At 39.7% G+C, this 19,807-nt stretch overlaps 1 protein-coding gene across 1 annotated transcript; it reads right to left on the bottom strand.

The window, feature by feature from the left end:
* Nucleotides 1–3,344: 3,344 nt before the first annotated feature.
* Nucleotides 3,345–19,794, bottom strand: rab22a (RAB22A, member RAS oncogene family). The gene is made up of 7 exons (XM_012853892.3): nucleotides 19,403–19,794; nucleotides 18,422–18,501; nucleotides 14,304–14,385; nucleotides 9,714–9,785; nucleotides 9,413–9,519; nucleotides 8,999–9,108; nucleotides 3,345–6,544 (listed from the first exon to the last, which is right to left on the bottom strand). The coding sequence occupies exons 1-7, from the start codon at nucleotides 19,436–19,438 to the stop codon at nucleotides 6,447–6,449; spliced, it is 585 nt and encodes a 194-aa protein (XP_012709346.1). The 5' UTR covers nucleotides 19,439–19,794; the 3' UTR covers nucleotides 3,345–6,446.
* Between the last annotated feature and the right edge of the window lie 13 nt (nucleotides 19,795–19,807).

Genomic DNA, 19,807 nt, shown 5'->3' on the forward strand with positions numbered 1-19,807 from the left:
CCGCGCAAAAGCAGCACAAGGGCCACACTTTGAACAAGATTTAAATGACTGTAATATTAACCTGAATGGCTAGAATGCAAAAGGAAGCAAAAGTGTTATTCTATTGAACCTTTTATTGACCCTTTTTTTCATCAATATATGTCTATCGCTCGAAATATATTGTTTTTGTATTATCGTCCAGCCCCAGTTTAGTTTTTGTGGAGTGGTTATGTGAAATATTTATGAGTAGTCCATACCACACTGTCATATTAAATACATGATATATATGTTCTGCATACAGTTAAATCTTACTTTCTCAGTTTAACATCAAAGTTACTGTGGGGGGAAAAAATGACTGAGACATTTTACACCCAGTTTAGTAAAAGCAGCAGTTTGTAAGTTTTTATCCAAGTATTAGCTTAATTTGTGATATATTAAATGATTTTTCAGGTCAATGTACAACACTTGACGCGTATTAATGTTCCGTGTGGGCTGCCCTTTGAAAAACTCACCTATGTAACTTGAGAGGGTTGGCCCCGTCGTTGAATGGATCATGTGACCTAGAGCGGCACTTTAAGTCACATGATCCATTCTAGGTTAGTGACTGCCGTAAAAACAAAACAAAAGACATGACACTTACCTGATCAAACATATGTTTGGTTCTCTGACGTAGGATTTAATCTAGAGGGGTGAATGTGCATGGCATTGTCTTTACAAGTAACTCCATGACTTCTCAATCTGTTGGTCCAAAGTGGTCTGCTATCATATTCCAAAACACGGAGGGAGACTGTTTAATTTTGTGACAGTGCAGTATTGCCAGTGGCCTTCAGGGGCGCTAAACCTGGAAGTTACAGGTCTAGCGCCCCCAGTGGCCAAAAGTTACACAGTGCTGCTTTAAAATTTAAAAAGGAAAACGGATTTTACATTAGAAATATGGTGTTATGTTGATCACATGACATGTATTTATCAATGAGGATACTTTGTTTATTTATGGCATTTAGAAGCTGCAGAGGCTGAATATTTGTCTTGCAATCCGAAAGTTGTTCGATTACAGCTTCCTCCTGCAACTTGTCAATGGGCCCCTGGGAAAGGCTCCCAGGTTGCATGTATCAGTGTATGAATGTGTGCATGTTAGTGAGTGCAATTGGGTGAATGAGGCTCCAGTGTAAACCATTTTGAGTGGACAATATGACTGGAAAATTGTTAAATAAATTTTGTCCATTTACTATTTAAAAAAAAACAATAAATAATCGTTTAACAGTATAAAAATGGTTTACAGGTACTCATGGCTTTATCATTAAGCTCAACTATCTTTGTCCTCTTGAGCATGTGAATCGGTTTTGGGAACAATGTCATTCAAAACGTGTCTGGAAATGAAATCACAAAGAAAATGCTTTAGAAGGGAGTGTCTACAACAAAGGGGTTCTTTTTTCCCTTTATACTCAGAAAAGATTTCCCCTTTGAACCTTTCTATGCTGCCGCCATAGCTTAAAAAACTTTATTGTTATTAAAACAAAAAGTGTACCGATACCCAATAGGATAATTTTTTTTAATACTGATTTTGGTCAACATTATATACTGCTGAAAAAAAGAAAGGGAACACTTAACACGATGCAACTCCAAGTATTCCCTTTATTTTTTAGAGCAGTATATATTAATTAAATTACAACATGCAGAACTACTTTCTAAGATTCCAACATTTAATTTTGTTCTTTTTGTGATTTTTCTCCTGGCGACATCTGGCCTGCTGTTCTGTTTAGCTGCAACACAATCTGGGCGGGGCATCAGCTGGGCTCATGTTTCCAACAACTTCATATTCTCCTTCTATAGATCAGGGTTTACCCCAGTTTCTCTCGTAGACACAGCTGTTGGCTGAGCTTCAACTGTGACTACATCCTCTTTTTCTTCCTCTAGGCTTGAAAACTGGTTCAGAGCTTATCCGCTTGGCTTTGTTTCTCTCCCAGATGAAGCCACTAAAGGAGCTAGCACTGTCATCAACCTTTCAAACCCTCAGTCGGTCGTGGCAGATGGCTGGTCACACTGAGCCTGGTTCTGCTGGAGGTTTAATCCCGTTGAAGTTTTCCTTTCCACTGTTGCTACATGCATGCCTGCTATGAGGGATTTCTGCAAAGTTAACAGCACAATGCAAGCGACTGTCCACTGTTGTGTCATGCTTATACAGGAGGAGTGAATGCTGCAAGTCAATGACTCGATGCAATTTCCTGGGTTTACTTACATGGATTTTTTTTTGTCTACATGTAAAGTGCCTTGAGATGATGTGTTGTGAATTGGCACTTTATAAATAAATGGAATTGTATTATATGGTTTTAAGTCGCTTCTTATGATATTATGCCACAGTCTATTGTTGTATAGATGAGTGAAAAAGCACTACAATTAATATCTTATTGCAGGTGCATTATCACAGACTAAAATGTTAGAAAAAAATATATATTTTTAAGTTCATTTGTTTAGTGAGGACAATTCTACAATTGTAAATGATCAGTTGCCACTCCCCCCCCCCCCCTCATAATCACTGTTGGCAATTATTGATAGCTCTTACAACTGCTATAAGACATATATGCAACTTGAACAAGTTTTCTAATTCACTTTATTAGGACAACCAGAGTCTCTAGGACATTTCTTTTAAGATTTTGTTGCACTTGCGGCATTTATTGATGGTAACAATACAGGATTTGGACAGAGGATGAGGAGGGAGGAAATTGGAGCAATATTTCCCAGGTCAGGAATCAAACCTATGACACTAGCATCTGTACATGGGGAGCCTGAACAACCACCACACCATGAGCCCCTATGTCTGGGAACCGTTAATCTGTAAAAAGTGTCCTTTTTTCACGGTTCCCAGGGACAAAAAAAACGAATAAATGACACAGAAGCCCATTTCTCTGAGTCACTCTTCAAAATGGGAAAGACAGAAAATGTCTTTCCCTACCACATGTGTGTTGATCTTCATATTTCAGACAACTGTGACAAACGTTTATTCTGCCTCCTGCACCATAAGGAGATTGGTTAGGGGAGCTTAGTGTGGGAAGACTGCAGCTCATCTGGTGGCGATAGGTTATGCTATCGCTATAATGAATTCATCTCAAGGTTTTTAAACATTTTTATTAGGGTTATCAATAATTATGGAGGGTACTGTAGTTGTCTTCACTTTTCACCATGACTTAAAGTGTGTTGAAAGCCTTCTGCAACTTAAAGACACGTCTCAAGTGTCACATTTTATATATAGACTGACAGCTGGCAGAAAACTGGACACCATACCGCCGACAACAGGAGGTGCAAATGCAGACATTTCTCTTGGTCCTGGGAAGCTCCACTCAGACAACAAGCACATACCGCTTCTTCTGTTCATTTTTTGAATCAGTTTTATTAGTCAAATATTCCCTTTTTTCACACATTTGGCCTTACACTGCAAACATGTCTTTGCAGGTGTTTTGTTACAATCAGTATGAAAAAATAAAAAGCTAAATATGGTAACTACACTGCAGATATATGTACCCAACATGGCGTACAGAGAGATATTGTTTTCGCACAAACAACACAAAATACGAGTATAGACATTAACTTGTGTGCAAATCGATGGCTAATATCTTCACTGTAGAAATGCACATATTACAAATCAATCAAATTCTTAGGGCCAGCCCAAGACTTTTTGTTAATTTGAAGTTTCAACGAAGAAACCAAAACTGGTGCATTAAAAAATGTCACTGCATAATGCTTCTTTGTGAACTAATCAGAGAAGATATCTGTGTTATAATAAAAAAACTAATAAAATCATATCGTAACAAACAGCTATGATGGGTAAATGTGAATCAGTGAAAGGGCTTTGGCACCAGAAGTAAAACCAAAGGAGTGAAAACCTTAAAAAAAAGAAAAGGAAATACAAACCGAGGGACATAAAAAAGTTCACAAAGATTTCATGAAGTGATGGAATAACTAACAGTCAAAGTGCAGCTTTTAAACAACTAAAGTGTTGTCCCTTTCCAATATGTTTCCTGAAGCTGTGATGAAGACTAACGAGGCGACTAAAAGCATTTTCTCTGATTTTCAGACGGCATGGGACTTTCAATTAACTCACACTGCCATTCACTTATTAGCACCGCTGGTTGGGATGTGTGAAACGCTGGAAAATAATCTTTTTTTTTATTCTTTTTAATCGCAACAGGCTAATCTCACTAAAACTTTCGAAAACTCAAGCTTTTAATTAGAGTACACTAATACAGTGGGGAGGAAATATTCCATGTGACGAATTCAAAATCACTGGTACCACAATGTGATGAACTCCACACCAACTTTACATAATAAATTTAACTGAAGCATTTAAAGTGAGTGTTTAGGAACTTTTACATTTGCTCCCCCCCCCACTGTTTACCTGTGAAATAAATATATGAAAAGGAGGCAAAGTTCAATCTCCCGATTGCGTTAGAAAGTCGCTAGAACAAAATGACGACTCGCTTAAACCTGCTTATAAAGTGTAAGAGTGTCAGAGAAATACAACTGGAAACTATGACGAACGAGGACCGAGGTCCTTTTAGTCTCTATGATTCTTTAAATACATTTTTCTTAACATATCTGTACCAGGGGTGCTATTAAGTTTGATGGGTGTTGCGAAACAATGAGCGCATAACCATGATACAACGTTTACTTTAAATTCTGGCATTCAGAAAAATCAGAAAATTTTTAAATTGTTGCCTAGTACACAGCTTATCAATTAAAAATCATGATTTAAATCGATAAGGACAAAAAGGTCTATATTGATAGTAACATAAGTAAAATGCTGCTCAGTGTATCTGAACCTCTAGTCTCATTATGTCAACATCGGTTTCTCTTTCCGTTTTGTTTTGACCCTGATTTAAAGAACAAACTGGGCAAAAAAACAATACAAAGTCCAGTTAGTGCTGTATGAAAGGATGAATCATTATACCACTGCAATGCAGAATTAAAATCCCAAATCCTAAAGTTAAAATATGTACTACAACGAAGGAAGGCCCTGGCGTTAAAGAAAAACGAGGCACAATCAGTGAAAGAAAGGAAAATCTAATCGTGAACTCTGGAGCAAGGCAGCTACCGTCATTCAGGGTCGAACGCGGATAAAAGTCAGCGAGGGGTCGGCGTGCCGACGCAGAGCCGCGTCTAACTCTCCGCCCGTAAAACCTGCTAACTTGCTAACATGAGATCTGAGCTCTTTTCGTTAAACGAGGCCAATTTTCCAGATCTCAGCATATTCATCACAAGCCAAGTAGTAAAACGGTTCTTGGAAGTTCAAGGCAGTGCTGATGAGGTAAAAAAAAAATAAATAATACATAAAAAAAAAAAAAAGGGAAAAGATGAAAACATCTTTGTCGGACTATTACAGAATCTGGCATAGAGCGGCTTCCCTCATTAAACGCCGTTGAAGGATGAACAATTAACGCGCGCGTGTGCAACGGAGGGCGTCCTCTGTGACCATGAGGAGGAAATGCAGAACAGATGGCAGGAGATGGCCGCGTTAACGTGGAATAATTAGCCACCGTTTAAAGCGCTGATTAAGCACGGGGATTCTGCATTCAACGTTCTTCCCATCAAAGATGTTCAATTACTGCAACGACGGATTATTCACAGGAACCTTACAAGCGCCGATGAGACGATTCTTCAAAAACCAAAGAGACAAGACGAGTTTCCAATAACAAGGACTTCTAACACGGGGGCTAGATTATATTAAGACAAACGCTTTAAATGCGGGTTGGTCTCCTTCTGTCTGAATGATACGGCGGGAAACGAACCCCACATTTAGGACAGTAACAGAATTTAGCCAAAATGTTGAACTATTCCTTCGCTGTGAAGGAACTGGGCTCCCACACCTCTTTCGCTTCTGCATTGTTTTATACACGACTGTCTTTGGCCTGTAGATAACTTCTAGGGGTGACGCCTTGTTTAAAAACAAACAAAAAAACTATCAGGCAATAAAATGTTTTACATAAATAAATTACAGAGTAAACACATAAAAACAACGAGCAGGGATCCTTCATGAAGCGAGATATGTTTTCATATTTCTTCTAAATATAAAAAGATAACTTACATTTATTTTTTAAAAATAACTGAAAGGTTAAATTACTTCAATGCATTATTTTTGGTTGACAGATTTTTTTTTTTTTTTTTTACAAATGTACAAATTTAAACGACCTCTGACGTCCGGGGGGGAGGGGGAGGAGTCTTGAAACTTTCCCATCTCTCCATTAAAGTATGAATGTTTTTGGCAACGTCCGGTTAAACCTGAGACGTTTCTTCTGCGAGCGTTTCGAGCGCGAAACACGGTGATCTGCTTTAGAGGAGAGCCAGAAAACCGTGTCGGAGTGGTGCTGCGGCGGCGTTTTTGCTGATGGCGTGGCGAGTCTTTACGCCGAAGCGCACCGGGAGCGGGATGCTGACAGTGAGGGCTCAGGTGGTGTTGACTCCAGTCGCCGGCATCATCAGCAGCATGTCCTTCGAGACTCCGAGGCCTGTCGTCCCAGTTTGAAACCTCTGACTGAGGTTCCTCCTGCAGCGTCAGCAACGGGGATCCGCTTACCTGCAGGGAGACACGCCTTCAGGGTTTAGATTCAGCGGAGGAAGCGCTCGGCTTTACTGTCAAAGGCCCAGCGTTTAAGAGCACTGCTGATAATATCATTAGTAACCGGAAAGCACTGAGATTAATCTTTATCGTCATCGTAAAAGATTACAATAAACATGTACAGAAAAATACATGTACAGAAAAAAATGGCGCATAAATAGTGCAGTTATAAATCCTTAAAATAAAAACTGTCCTTGTGTATTCCACGTGGCCCACTTCTTTTTTTTTTTTTTTTTTTTTTATCCCAGTGTCCTGTCTAGCAATGTGGCAATAAGAATTGATGTCTTAATGCCAAATAGAGCTCGACAGATTTTGCTTTCACAAGTGGAGCAAACAGCTTTCGCCATAATGCTCCGCTTGATTTGTGCATGTAAATAGCTTTATTGTGATTCCTGCAGGGAGAATTTCAAATTATATGGACACTACAATGGGAAAGTGGGAGAGTAAAGGAAGAACAAGAAGAGAAAAAAAAAAAAGAAAGAGAAGAGGTGAAAGAAAGAAGAGATAAAAGGAAGAGAATGATAAAACGTCCTCTTTCTGCTCCATCACCTGGAAAGAGACGCAAAAAGAACAGACGTGGCCCACTTCAACGACGTAAGACAGGGATTAGAGCTTTAGCTATGGCTATAAAAACGGCAATACAACAATCACAATATTTAATCGTGATAGACACCTGATCGGTATCAATAGAAAATTATCTATAATTCCACTGAACTCCGATCCAGAAGTGCACCAACTTCTGGGATGTGTAAGCAGAGGAAGGGATTTAGCCTCTTAACCTCTCACGGCCAAGCTAAGCATAGTTGGTGTTTTAAAAGTTACGTTTAAGTAGGGTTAGGGTTACAATTTAAATTCGGCCCTCTTCCCTTGGTCCAGCTAGTCCGTGAAGGCCTCAAGGGTTTGTTGGGGGAAAACTGGTGAACAACCAGCTTAATCAAGACCAACACAGCTGACAGGTCAGGAGGACAGTTTAAAGTAAGGTTGGGTTATAAATATAAATATATATATATATATATATATATATATATATATATATATATATATATATATATATATATATATATAGATATATATATATATATATATATATATATATATATATATATATATATATATATATATATATATATCCCAGGCTTTAATGATCGCACAGAACATGGTCTAATGGATCATCTGAAAAGTATGGCGAAGCTACCAAGACACTCAAACTGACAGGCGAAGCAAGAATAATGAGAGAAGCAGCCAAGAGGGTCATTATAACTCTGTGGGAGCTGCATATATCAATAGCTCAGGTAGGAAAACGTGACAGTCGTCCACCTCAACACTGCAAAAACGCATCTAAAAATAAGTAAATGTTCTTAAAGTTAATGTATTTATTCTTCATTTGGGCAGGTAAATAAGATGATCTGCCAATGGAATGAGTATTTTTACCCCTAAAATAAGATATTTAGACATCCAGCACTTTAAATAAGATGATGGAGATAAGCTGTTCCTATTTTAAGTGCAAAAATCATATTCCATTGGCAAATCATCTTATTTACCTGCTCAAATAAAGAATAAATACACTAATTTTAAGAACATTTACTTATTTTTAGTTCTGTTTTTGCAGTGAACAATCCAGCTTCTATGGAAGAGTGGCAAGAAGAAAGCTGTGCTGAAACAAAGCCATGAGAAACCCTGTTTAGTTATTGAGGAACTCAACACTTGTGGAAGAAGGTGTCCTAGTAAGATGACACCAACGTTTAAATTTTTTGTTGCATGCAGCAGTTTTGCATGCAAAACTGCTGTGTCTGGAGTAAAACTCACGCTGCACATCATGCTGAATACATTTGAACCCAAAGTGTTAAAAAACAGATGGACTCTGCCTCATTCTGTGGGGATGCTGTTCTACGTACGGGGGATCTGCTGGAAATAAACCAGCAAGAGGCTGCAAAAGTATTGGGACTGAGGTGAAAGGCATTGTGGGAAAAATGTCCGTGTTCACAGTCATACACTAAAAGGCGTGCTTCAGTAACTACAGAAAATTGATTAAATTTATTCTGTGAGGTATTCACCTCTGGCGAGCTAAATAAAAATGCACACCACAGCTTTTAAATTCATTTGAGGAATAAATAAAACCAATAAATCATTTTTCTTTCTCTCCACAAGTATGTGCTACATTGTGTTAGTCTACCACATAAAATCCAAAATAAAAACACCTTAAATTTAAAGATTGGGACCAAAAAAGAAAATACCTTACTAGCTGTGTTTTACTTGTTAAACTTCTGAAAATGCTTTTCCACACACCTAAGAGTCTTAAAAAAAAAAAAACATTTTAAAAAGTCTAAATATGAAAAGGCATCTACTTTTAAAAACAGGAATTAAAATCACATGTTATGTGAGCAGCAGAAAATACCGAAGCAGCAAACTCACTTATCTCTACAAACACCTCGTTGATGTTTATGGCGTTCTTGGCGCTGGTTTCCACAAAGATCGCGTGTATGGAGTCGGCATAGTCCTTGGCATCCTTTTCCAGCACTTCTCTGTAAACATAAGAGAGATATTAAAAACAATATTTAGCAACGTGTAAACCGATTCTCTTGACAACCATAATATTTCCCCCCCCTACTGATAACGTGCGGAAAACTTCACCATTTAACAGAGATATGAGTGTTTTCCATTGCTCAAGAAGATAAAAGTGGAAAAAAACATCCTTTTATATAATTTTGAAAGGGAAAGTTAAGTATTTTCTGAAAGCCCATTATCCTTCACTCTTTATTGTTGTGAATTTGGAGTAAAAACCATGAGAAAGCAGCGTTACCCCCGTAACATAAACTACTGGTTCACCTGGCGTCCGACAGGTCACATTTGTTGCCGGCAATGGCGACCACTATGTTAGGAGGGCCGTGCTGGCGAAGCTCTTTCACCCAGTTCTTCAGAGTTTGGAAGGAGTCCTGATGAGACAAAAAACGCGTTACACTAAAAGACGCAGTACACGGACATAAAGGTCCACAACTCAAGGAACACACGAACATTCGTTTTTATTAGCAAGAGCGGTTCGCATTGATTTTAACGATCATAAAGATGCTTTCTTGCTCTTCTGCACATGTAGAAAACTGAGCAGTTCACAATGAAAAATCCAAAGCACCTCTTTTGTGATGTCATAGACGATGATGGCTGCTGCTGAACCTCTGTAGTACATCGGCGCCAGGGCTCGAAACTATGGGAAGATGGAGAAACACGGTTAACTTTCTGTGTGTAGAGACCCTTTAAAGCAGGGGTGTCAAACTAATTTCTATATGGGGCCACTTTGGCATCATGAAGTCATTAAAAGGGCCGCTTGCATGTGTAGAGACGATACTTTTCATTTCATAATTTCATTCCAGTTCACACAGTAGTATAAAAAATGCACAGTAACATAAAAGTAGCACCCTTAGGCCCAGTTTATACAGTTTATCTGCAAAAAAAGTTGATATTGGGTGGAGTTACACTTACAGGAGGCACAGTTTTAGCCACTTTATACACTTTAAAAAGATATATGCCTTTTTTTTTTTTATTTTTTTTGAGTCTCGAGGCCGAAATGGTTTACTTGAGTGCCCAGATCAATAAGTCGGTAGCGGGCCCCTTGAGTTTGACACCCCTGCTTTAAAGGGGCACAATAGACTAACGTTGTACAGTGAGATTAATATCTGCCTAAAACGGTTGCGTAATCAGACATTATCAATCCTGGAAATGGCTTCAAATCCAATGAAATGTGAGCAGGATTTAGAATGAAGAATGGGACTGGAAATAAATCGATGTTTACTGATCATTGAAGACCTTGAGTTGCTTTCAGTCAAAAATTCTTTGATATAAGAGGACTAAATACATCAGTTCAGCAGAATTGCACAGTTACCTTTTTATTTAGGCTTCAGCGTAGGGCTGGACGATAATTCAATAACGATATTTATCGATCGATAGACGTATACCGATGATAGGAAAAAAAAGGGTCAATAAAAAGTTCAATAGAACAACAGTTTTCCTTCCTTATGCATTTTAGCCATGTAGGTTAATATTACAGTCATTACATCCTCCCAACCAATCACAACACAGACCCAGGAACCAAGCTCCACCCCCTTCATAGAGTTCAGAGACCACATGTGCTTTTCCCTTTTTTAATTAAAAACTTTCAGTTTTGGTAAAAAGTTGGTTGAATAACGGGTTGAGTTTGAATTCCGTGTTCTTTATCTAAGCAACAGTATAAAATGGGCAGGGCTGCACTTAAAATACATATTTTGAATTTGTTGATAATTATCAATATCGATCAATTTGATTTTTATTTTATCGATATGCTTTTCTTCAATATCGTCCAGGACGCAGAAATGACACCACTAGCCTCGATCTGATATTACCAACAGCAACAAACTCCAAGCAGAGCCAAACTAAACTGCTGCAGTCAGTTCGCCTACCACATTCAAACGGTAGCAAGGGAAAGATGAGCAGAAAGTGTCAAAAAAAAAATAAAAATAAAAAAAAAAGCGGTAACAAGTAGAGATTAATGAAGGATCACTCATTTGATCTGAACTCAACACATCATGAAGACCTCCTTAATCAGAACAGCATGTGCAGAACGTGTTAACTCAGCCTGGGGAGGCTCCGGATGTTTAATGGCAAACCTCTCCAGCTCAGGCCTGACCTCATCAATAAACCCGTTCCAACGGCGCTTTTCCGTCATCTCTGAAGGAAATGAATGGGTTGGTTTTTGTTTTCTCTTATATGTGTGAGATTATTGTACTGGAATAAAAAGACATACATCTTTAAAGCTTTACACACATCAGTATGAGGCATTATGTACTTTCAACGTAGCATTGAAAAGCAGTATTGCTGCTGCTCCTTGAAACGAAACTCGTTATACTCTAATATAGTATATAATTTTTTATGTTTTTCTTTTTCTATTAAAGTACTCTGCAAAATAATTCAACACTTTTACTATATGAATACATACACTAACAGTTAAGGGTTATGGTTCAAAGAATTTGGATACATTACTGAGCAAAAATAAGATTTGTTTTTTTAATAGCCTACTAGTATACTTTTTCACGATATTCTAATATGTTGAGATAGGATTTTTGAGCTTTCTTAAGCTGTAAGCCATAATCAGCGATATTAAAACAATAAAAGGCTTGCGATATTTCAGTTGATTTGTAATGAATCCAGAATGTATGACATTTCATGTTTTTTAATTGCATTACAGAAAATAAAGAACTTTATCACAATATTCTAATTTTCTGAGACAGTCCCTGTATATATTTGAAATATGCTGTCCTTGTGTAGCTAACTCTGGAACTTTCAATGGATAATAATGGATAACAAGTGCCACACATCTATCGAGTGAATTTTGTTCCAATATTGTTGTAGGCAAAGAACACGTTTAGTGAATGGAAATAAAACCGGCTGAATCTTGCCCAGAGCACAGCACAGGAGGGCCAGCAGCTCGGGGCGAGATTCAACCGTCCACCTGCACCTCAAGAGCAAAGGAGACTCTTTAGACGACAATGACGTCCTGATTCTGGACAGGGAGAACAGATGGTTTGAAAGACGGGTGAAAGAAGCCATCTAGATCAAAAGAGAAAAGCATCCAGAAATGACAAAGACTCCTGGATAGGTGTGGAAACGCCTTCAGGAAGAACTGAGCGAAAGTCTGGTTAACTCTGACTTAAGTCATCGTTCATACTGAGCCCGGTTCTGCCGGAGGTTTTCCTTCCCGTTAATGGGGAGTTTTTCTTCCCACTGTCGCTTCATGCTTGCTCAGTATGAGGGATTGCAGCAAAGCCATGGACAATGCAGACGACTCTCCCTGTGGCTCTACGCTTCCCCAGGAGTGAATGCTGCTTGTCGGGACTTTGATGCAATCAACTGGTTTCCTTAATTAGGAAATTTTTTACCAATCTGTATAATCTAATTGAATTTGACTTTGTAAAGTGCCTTGAGATGACATGTTTCATTATTTGGCGCTATATAAATAAAATCGAATTGAATTGAATTGAATTAAGCCTGTTTGCTGTTGCGATGACCCGGATAACTGAGAGTTTGCACAGGCGTGACGCGTTAATTGTTACATCGGCAGAAAAATAAATCTCAGGACTGAACATCTCGAGTGACCCGGGCCTTTTTTACGGCAATCCTGTTTTCCTTCGCAACAGAACAAACCGAACCGTTCCGCCTCGGGAGTGACAATGCCGCCTCAGAAACGCACACATTCCACATAATTACAGTCGTTCCTGGCCTCGAGTCTGGCAGCAGGAATCAGGCTTGGGATTTTTTTGGCGGCGGCACTGAGGAGAGCTCTGTCTGTTTGGCTGGCGAGTGTTTGGGGCCGCACCACCACAGCGAGACCTGTGTGGTCTATCTCTGCCTGAACCCGAAGAGCAATCGCACCGAGGCCAGACGTCTGGCCACACAGAAGCATTGAAAAAAAAAAAAAAAAAAAACTCCACTGATACCCTGGTAGAGCTGATTAATAGCCGAAACCACAAGCTGGGTGCACAGAAGGGACTTTCTTGTTCCAATTGGATGAAAAGGTTCGCTTTGCTTGATTTCCGTGTGTGTGGGTTATGGTTGGGATCACTCGTCCCTTGATGCCTCGTTTGATTTTAAAAGATACGGGATGCTGAACTTCCATTGCTCCGCTTAATTTTTTCGGCTGCTTCTGTATTCCTCTTCTGCGAGTCTGCCGGGGTTTTGACGGGCCAAAGCTGCGAAGGGAATCGGAAAACAAGCCACAGAAGGCCTCGAGACATCACAACAGCTTTGCACAAAAAAAAAAGAAAAAAGAAAAACAGGAATCCGGGAAAACACGGTGCATTTGTCACTGCTTCATTCACAGATATGAACTTGTCTGGGACCAAAACGGTGCATAAAAAAAAGACACGAAACGGTCTGAAGCGGAGCGGCGGAGAGCGTCAGATAAGATACGCCGCAGGGCTGAGCTCGTCCTCCTGTCTTATCTTAAATAGGTCTGCGCGGATGTCCCCCTGAAGAGCACAAGGGAAGAGGAATCCTCCAGAGGGAAGGAGGATAATAAAGACAAGCTGCATCTTATCTGAGCTCTGGGGAGAGAGCTGACGCAGGGGATACGACATTACAATAGCAGAAGGTTGAGCATGAGAAAGGGAAGTTCGTGTCAGGGGGGGGGGGGAAAAAGGGAAGCGATGTTGGATATTTAACACACAGAAACATGGGATGCAGACTGTGAGTCAAAGGAGAAAGCTGCTCCTTTCACACAAAAAAAAAAAAAACGGCCTCTGAGCTAATTTCGGTTTCAGCGTAGATCCTGTTTTACTCTGCACATGGCCTGTCACCTCAAAGCAGGGGTTATAAGAGTGGAAAAAAAGCATTTATAGACGGACAAAAGGTCTTAAAGTGTCAAACACTTTTCAAAAGGCATCAAAACATTAAAAAATGTGACATATTTGTAGTCATAAAAGACACATCTTTCACTGAATTAAAAAAAAAAAAAAAAAAAAAAACAGCCCAGGCATTCCAGACCTCCTCTAATAGAAAGGAAAATGTTGCCCCCTTTCAGAAGTACTAACCAACTGCAGGATTCCAGCGTCTGTTTAATTGGGAGATGGTTTAAACAGATTTATGTCGACACAACTTGCTTTAGAAACACGTTATGATTTATATTTATATTAGAGAGTAGCTTAAGCTGGATCTAAAACCTCCTCAGGTCAAACCCTGCGTGGACGACACTCACCCGCTCCTGTCCTGCCGTGTCCCAGATCAGGAACTTGTGCAGCTCGCTTTGGTATTGCACGGTCTTGGTCATGAACGATGCCCTGGTGGAAACAATGAGCAAATAATTATCAAACTCATCTCACGAGTTTCTACGAGTCCATTTCTGACGTCTTAAGCAAATAAAACGAACGCCGGATCTGTTGTCCGCTACACTCAGCAATTATTTCACACTGTAAACAACAAATCGTTTGTCTGATGACTGTAGGTACCACCTTTGAAGATGTTTTTAATTAGATTCATTTTTGAAAGTCTTTACATAATTTCTGGTTAACATGTAAATATTAAACATTTTTTTAAGATTATTTTTTCCACTTTCCTTTATTCCAATTTTCTTTTATTTTTGCTTTGACAGGACTGTTATCTCAGTTTATCAGGTTGCATTAAACATTTTAGATGCCGTGACGTCTCAAAGGTATTAGCAGTACTGGCATTTTTACCAAGTGTTTAGAGCACCAACTAATGCTGTTTAACATTTATAATAAAAACATGCAGGATTTGGAAGTTCTGTGTTTTTGTGGAATAACTGCATTGAATTTTCACGACAGAATGAAATTAAAAAAAATTTGCAAAAATTTTTTTTTAGATCTGCTTTTCTTGTCACTAGGTTGGAAACTGTCTGCTTTTCATAAATAATAACATTCCACTGAAGAAAATGTTTCCCTCCTGTTGTTGCAAATATCTTGTTTTTCTTTACTTTCCACTCTAAAAATAGAAATAAGGCGACGGTTCTTCAAAAATGACAACACATTTCCTCTGGTACAGTTTAATTAAAAATTAGAAGTCGTCTTTTTGGCTCCAAACGGGTTTTATTTAGCTGGACTGACGACAAAAACGGCTCTTTGGACTGTAAAGGTTGCAGACCCCTGGTTTAGAGGAAGGACAAACGTCAATCTCTTATCCGTTTTGTCACATTTCCCAATAAGCATATCGATCAGATGGAGGAAATTGTTGGAGGTTTCATACCGAGCTGCTTTGTTGACCTTCAACAGGAAGCTCAACATGAAGCAGCCGGATTTAAAGCCAGCTCTTCTAAGTCAGATGCCGTTCATTTTAGCAACAAAAAGGTGGAACGCTCCTTCTGTTTCATGAACGATGGCAGGATGGAGAAGGAAATGGTTAGCCTGCCTCATCGGCAGCAAACAAAGCCGCTTATCTGGTTTGTTGCGGTAAAGAAGGAGCCAAAGCTCTCAATTTACGGGTATATCTACATTCCAACACTCACGTATGGCATAAGATATGAATCATGAACAAAAGAGCAAGATCCTAGACATAATTGACTGGAACAGAATTCCTCTGGAGAGAGAACCGGATCAGCCTTGAGATAGAGTGAGAAAATGTCTAACAATAAGCTGGGGTCTCATTTATAAAACATTTGTACCTGGTTCCGCCTCATGTTCAGCCATCAACACGCCCAGATTCAGCCATAAATGGTCGACGCAAAGCACCTCGTGAATGTTAATGTGGTTTAAAAATGGGTCAGCTGACCATGGTGATGTGGCAACCACAGAGAAAACTAACAAACTTTGAGGGGAAAAAAACAGAGAGGCTTTTATTAAATGTGTAAATCAGAGATTAAAGCACATATGAAATACCAAGTCAAATTCCTTGTAAGTGCAAACCTACCTGGCAATAAACTGATTCTGATATGTTGCCCACAATAAAATTACTTGTTAAAAAGTTAAATTGTTGGCAGCTTTAAACGCCGGACGACAGCAGAATGCTGTTTAGGAAGCATAATCTGCTGAGTTCTCCTATTGCTCTCCAATCTGCATTGCTTGTTGCTTGTTGTTATTTCAGCTTTTAACTTTTTGTTCTCATTTTTCTCTTCATAGAAGGTACACCTGGTCTGGCGTTCTGTTAGCTGTGACATCATCCAGGGGAGGCAGATCATCCTCTATTACCATTTAACATAGAAAGTACTCCTGGGTCAATGTGAGCTTCTGAGCTTTCTGTGTCTCTGCTCTGTCTTCTCTAAGCCCCAGTGGGTCGAGGCAGATGAGCGTTCACACTGAGCCTGGTTCTGGTTCTAGTTCTGCTGGAGGTTCTCCTCCCTGCTAAAGGGGAGTTTTCCTCTCCACTGTCGCTTCATGCATGCTCAGTATGAGGGATTGCTGCAAAGCCATCAACAATGCAGACGACTGTCCACTGTGGCTCTACGCTCTTTCAGGAGGAGTGAATGCTGCTTGGAGAGACTTGATGCAACCTGCTGGGTTTCCTTAGAGAGGAAACTTTCTGACCAACCTGCCTGGAGGAATTGATTGAATTTGACTTTGTAAAAAGCTTTGAAATGACATGTTTCATGAAATTGGCGCTATATAAATAAAATTGAAATGAAGGGATGCGGACACTCGGCTGAGTGAGCACCTTCTCTGCACTCTGTTTGGACCCAGAAACCGGGCGGTGTAGCCATTGTCCACTGTAGGTTACAGCAGAGTTCAATGCCCGGAGTCTTAAAGCGCTATACTGGCCTGTCATCACCACTGGCCAGAAAACCTTTGATTGTCGAAACAGCGTTTCCCTCTCCATTTGCAGGTCTTCCAGCAGTACCAATGCACCCACCATGCAGCATTACGCACGAGTCTATTTGACTGTTTAAAGCAATTAAAGTAATTGCCACACACCTTTGTCACAGTTTATCCATTAATCTCACCCTGGTGATCATCGGGGAGTGGAATGTGATGGTGGAAAACCCCGATGAAATGTTGTTCAGACTTTTATTTCAGATTTTAGACGGCTGATAGGCATTCTTTTATTTATTTGAAGGGTGCTCATGTGTAGTTATGTGTCATTAGCGCAAGCATGAATAGCGCAGCGGTTTTGGATGCCTATGAAGAAGTCGATCTATGATTAAAGTCTGATATGGAGCAAAATTGAGGGTCTGAGAGGAATCACCGAGCAGTTTGGCTGCAATTCACCACTTTAACATCTGCGTTGTCACTTTCGCCCGTCTCCGAAACGAGCGTACGCCTGGCCGAGAGGTGCCGCGAGGACCGCACATTTTACCGTGAAGTTTTTAAAAAAAAAAATCCCAACTTTTGCGTAGAAAGTGACGTACGCACGTTTCCGGCCCCATTCTGTGCGTACGCAAGCTTTATAAATGAGACCCCTGGAGAGAAGCATTGGGAAGAAGGATATCTGGGTTTCCCTTTTCATCCTGTGGCTTTCCTAACCTAATCTCACATAAACATAAGAAAGCAGATTGATGGATAATATTAATGCCGTCTGTTTTCTTTACATTCTTACATTACATTTAATTATTTTCACCCTTAAATGTTAAAATGTTTCACTTTCGGTATTTCAGGAGACACAATAACATTGCAGCCCTAAAAAAAACTTCCTACTTTGCGTCTAATGAGACAAAAAAAAATTAATATTGCAATAATTATAAGAATAATAATTCTCAGGTGGTCAGTCTCTGTCCTAAGTGGAAGAGTTTCGGTATCTTGGTGATGGCAGGATGGAGCGAGAGCTGGACAGACGGACTGGGGCTTCATCTGCAGTAATGCGGGCGCTAATCCCGTCTGTCGTGGAGAAGAAAGAACCCAGCCAAAAAGTAAAGCTCTCAATTTACCGGCCCGTCTACATTCCAACCCTCAAAACTGGTCATGAGGTATGGATCATGACGGAAAGCGGCCGGAACGAGCTTCCTCAGGAAGGTGGTCGGACTCAGCCTTAGCGATAGGGGGAGATGCTCTGCAATCCAGGGGGAGCTCAAAGCAGAGCTGCTGCTTCTCTGCATTGAAAGGTGGTTTGGACATCTGATCAGGACAACTGCCTTTGAGGGTTTTACAGGCATATCCCACAAAGAGGGTCTATATATCCTGTCTGACCAGGGAATGCTTTGGGATCTCCCAGAATGAGCTGAAGGATGTGGCTGGGGAGGGGGATGTCTGGGTTTCCCTCCTGGACCTGTTACCACGGCGAACAAATATATGGAAGACAATGGATGGATGGAAATAAATCTCAAACGTTTAGCCCCATTTCCTGTCAAACTGGCATCATTTAAACCCATTTTAGAAAGCTCTCTGTCAAAGCAACCCAAGAAAATGATGTACACAAGACACAGCAGGAACTTACCCGATTGTTGGGTTGATATTTGGGTCAAAGCTGTCCTCCACAAATCTGCAAACAATACTCGACTTTCCTACTCCAGTATCCTGCAGAGACAATACAAAGGGTTTTTTTCCCTTTCTTCCCCCAAGCATGGTCAAAAACAATATTTTATTGTGCTTCATGCCTAAGCTGTACTTTGCAGAGAGCTAAACAGGAACTGTGAGTTCACGTCTTCTCTTTGGGCAAAGAAATATGCTATTTTAATTACGCTACTGACCGATTATTTCTGTCCTTGGTGAGAACATATTTTTAGGTGATTGACATTTCCGGTTCTTTTTTTTTTTCTCATCATTTCTGAATGATGAGTAATTTCATACTTAAATAAGTTGCCATTACATCAGTCCCCTTTAATTTTCCGTGGCTCATAATGTCTGGGTTTCCCTCCTGGACCTGTTACTTAAGCAAGGAGAGCAAATACCTTTTAACTTATGTATCAAGTTAAAATGTACTTGCCCGGTCCAAACAAGTCAAGCCAAAATACATAAAAACAACTCAGCTATTATGATGAGCTATGAACCTGATCATATCTGTTAAAAAAAAAGATGAATAGTCACTATGTTAAAGTTAAGTTTTTCTTTGAATATATTTATTTAACTTAAAAATCTGAGTAATGGCCCAAACATCTCTTTACATGTATTAATCAGGTACACATGCTGATAATTCAATATACTTATTGAAGGATAGCGCTTTTTAAAACACATGATTTTTGTTGACAAACTGAAACTGGGTCTGAGACGGTTAGAAGTGTAGCAAAAAAATATTATATAAATTATTAACGCATACATTTGGTAGAAAAACACCTAAATAATAATAAAAACATTTGTTCAGACTATACATCAGAAGCGACTGGTTGTAGGTTTTGATCACAAACGTAAATGCAGATCTACAACAACTCAGAGTCGCGCAGACCCACTTTATACTTAAACGAACCGAACCAGGACTCACCCCTAGAAGGCAAACTTTCAGCTCCCTCAGCGCCATATCGATGTCTCTCCAAACGGGATTAACGATTAATGATTAAGATCATTGACTTTTCTGTCTCTTATCTGAATACTCTTCAGGTGGTCCGTGTTTACCAAGAAACTACCGCGTCATGGCGATCAAAAGCTGTAAATCCGCATCCCGACTTAGGCAAAAATAAATAAAATAAAAAATCTCCTGGTTGTACGCTTTAAGACGCCTAAAAGTCCCTCATTTGTCATTAAACACCGTCATTATCGTACGCAGCTAGCTAGCTAACGGCGAAGCCGTTGACAAGCACGGCCTCCATCTTGAACTATGGCGGCGTGCGGTCACGTGACCCGACTGGAAAGCTTTCTCTTTTTTTTTTTTTTCTTCTCGTCGGTTTGA

The sequence above is a fragment of the Fundulus heteroclitus genome, chromosome 20 (assembly GCF_011125445.2).
Source record: "Fundulus heteroclitus isolate FHET01 chromosome 20, MU-UCD_Fhet_4.1, whole genome shotgun sequence".
NCBI lineage: Eukaryota > Metazoa > Chordata > Actinopteri > Cyprinodontiformes > Fundulidae > Fundulus > Fundulus heteroclitus.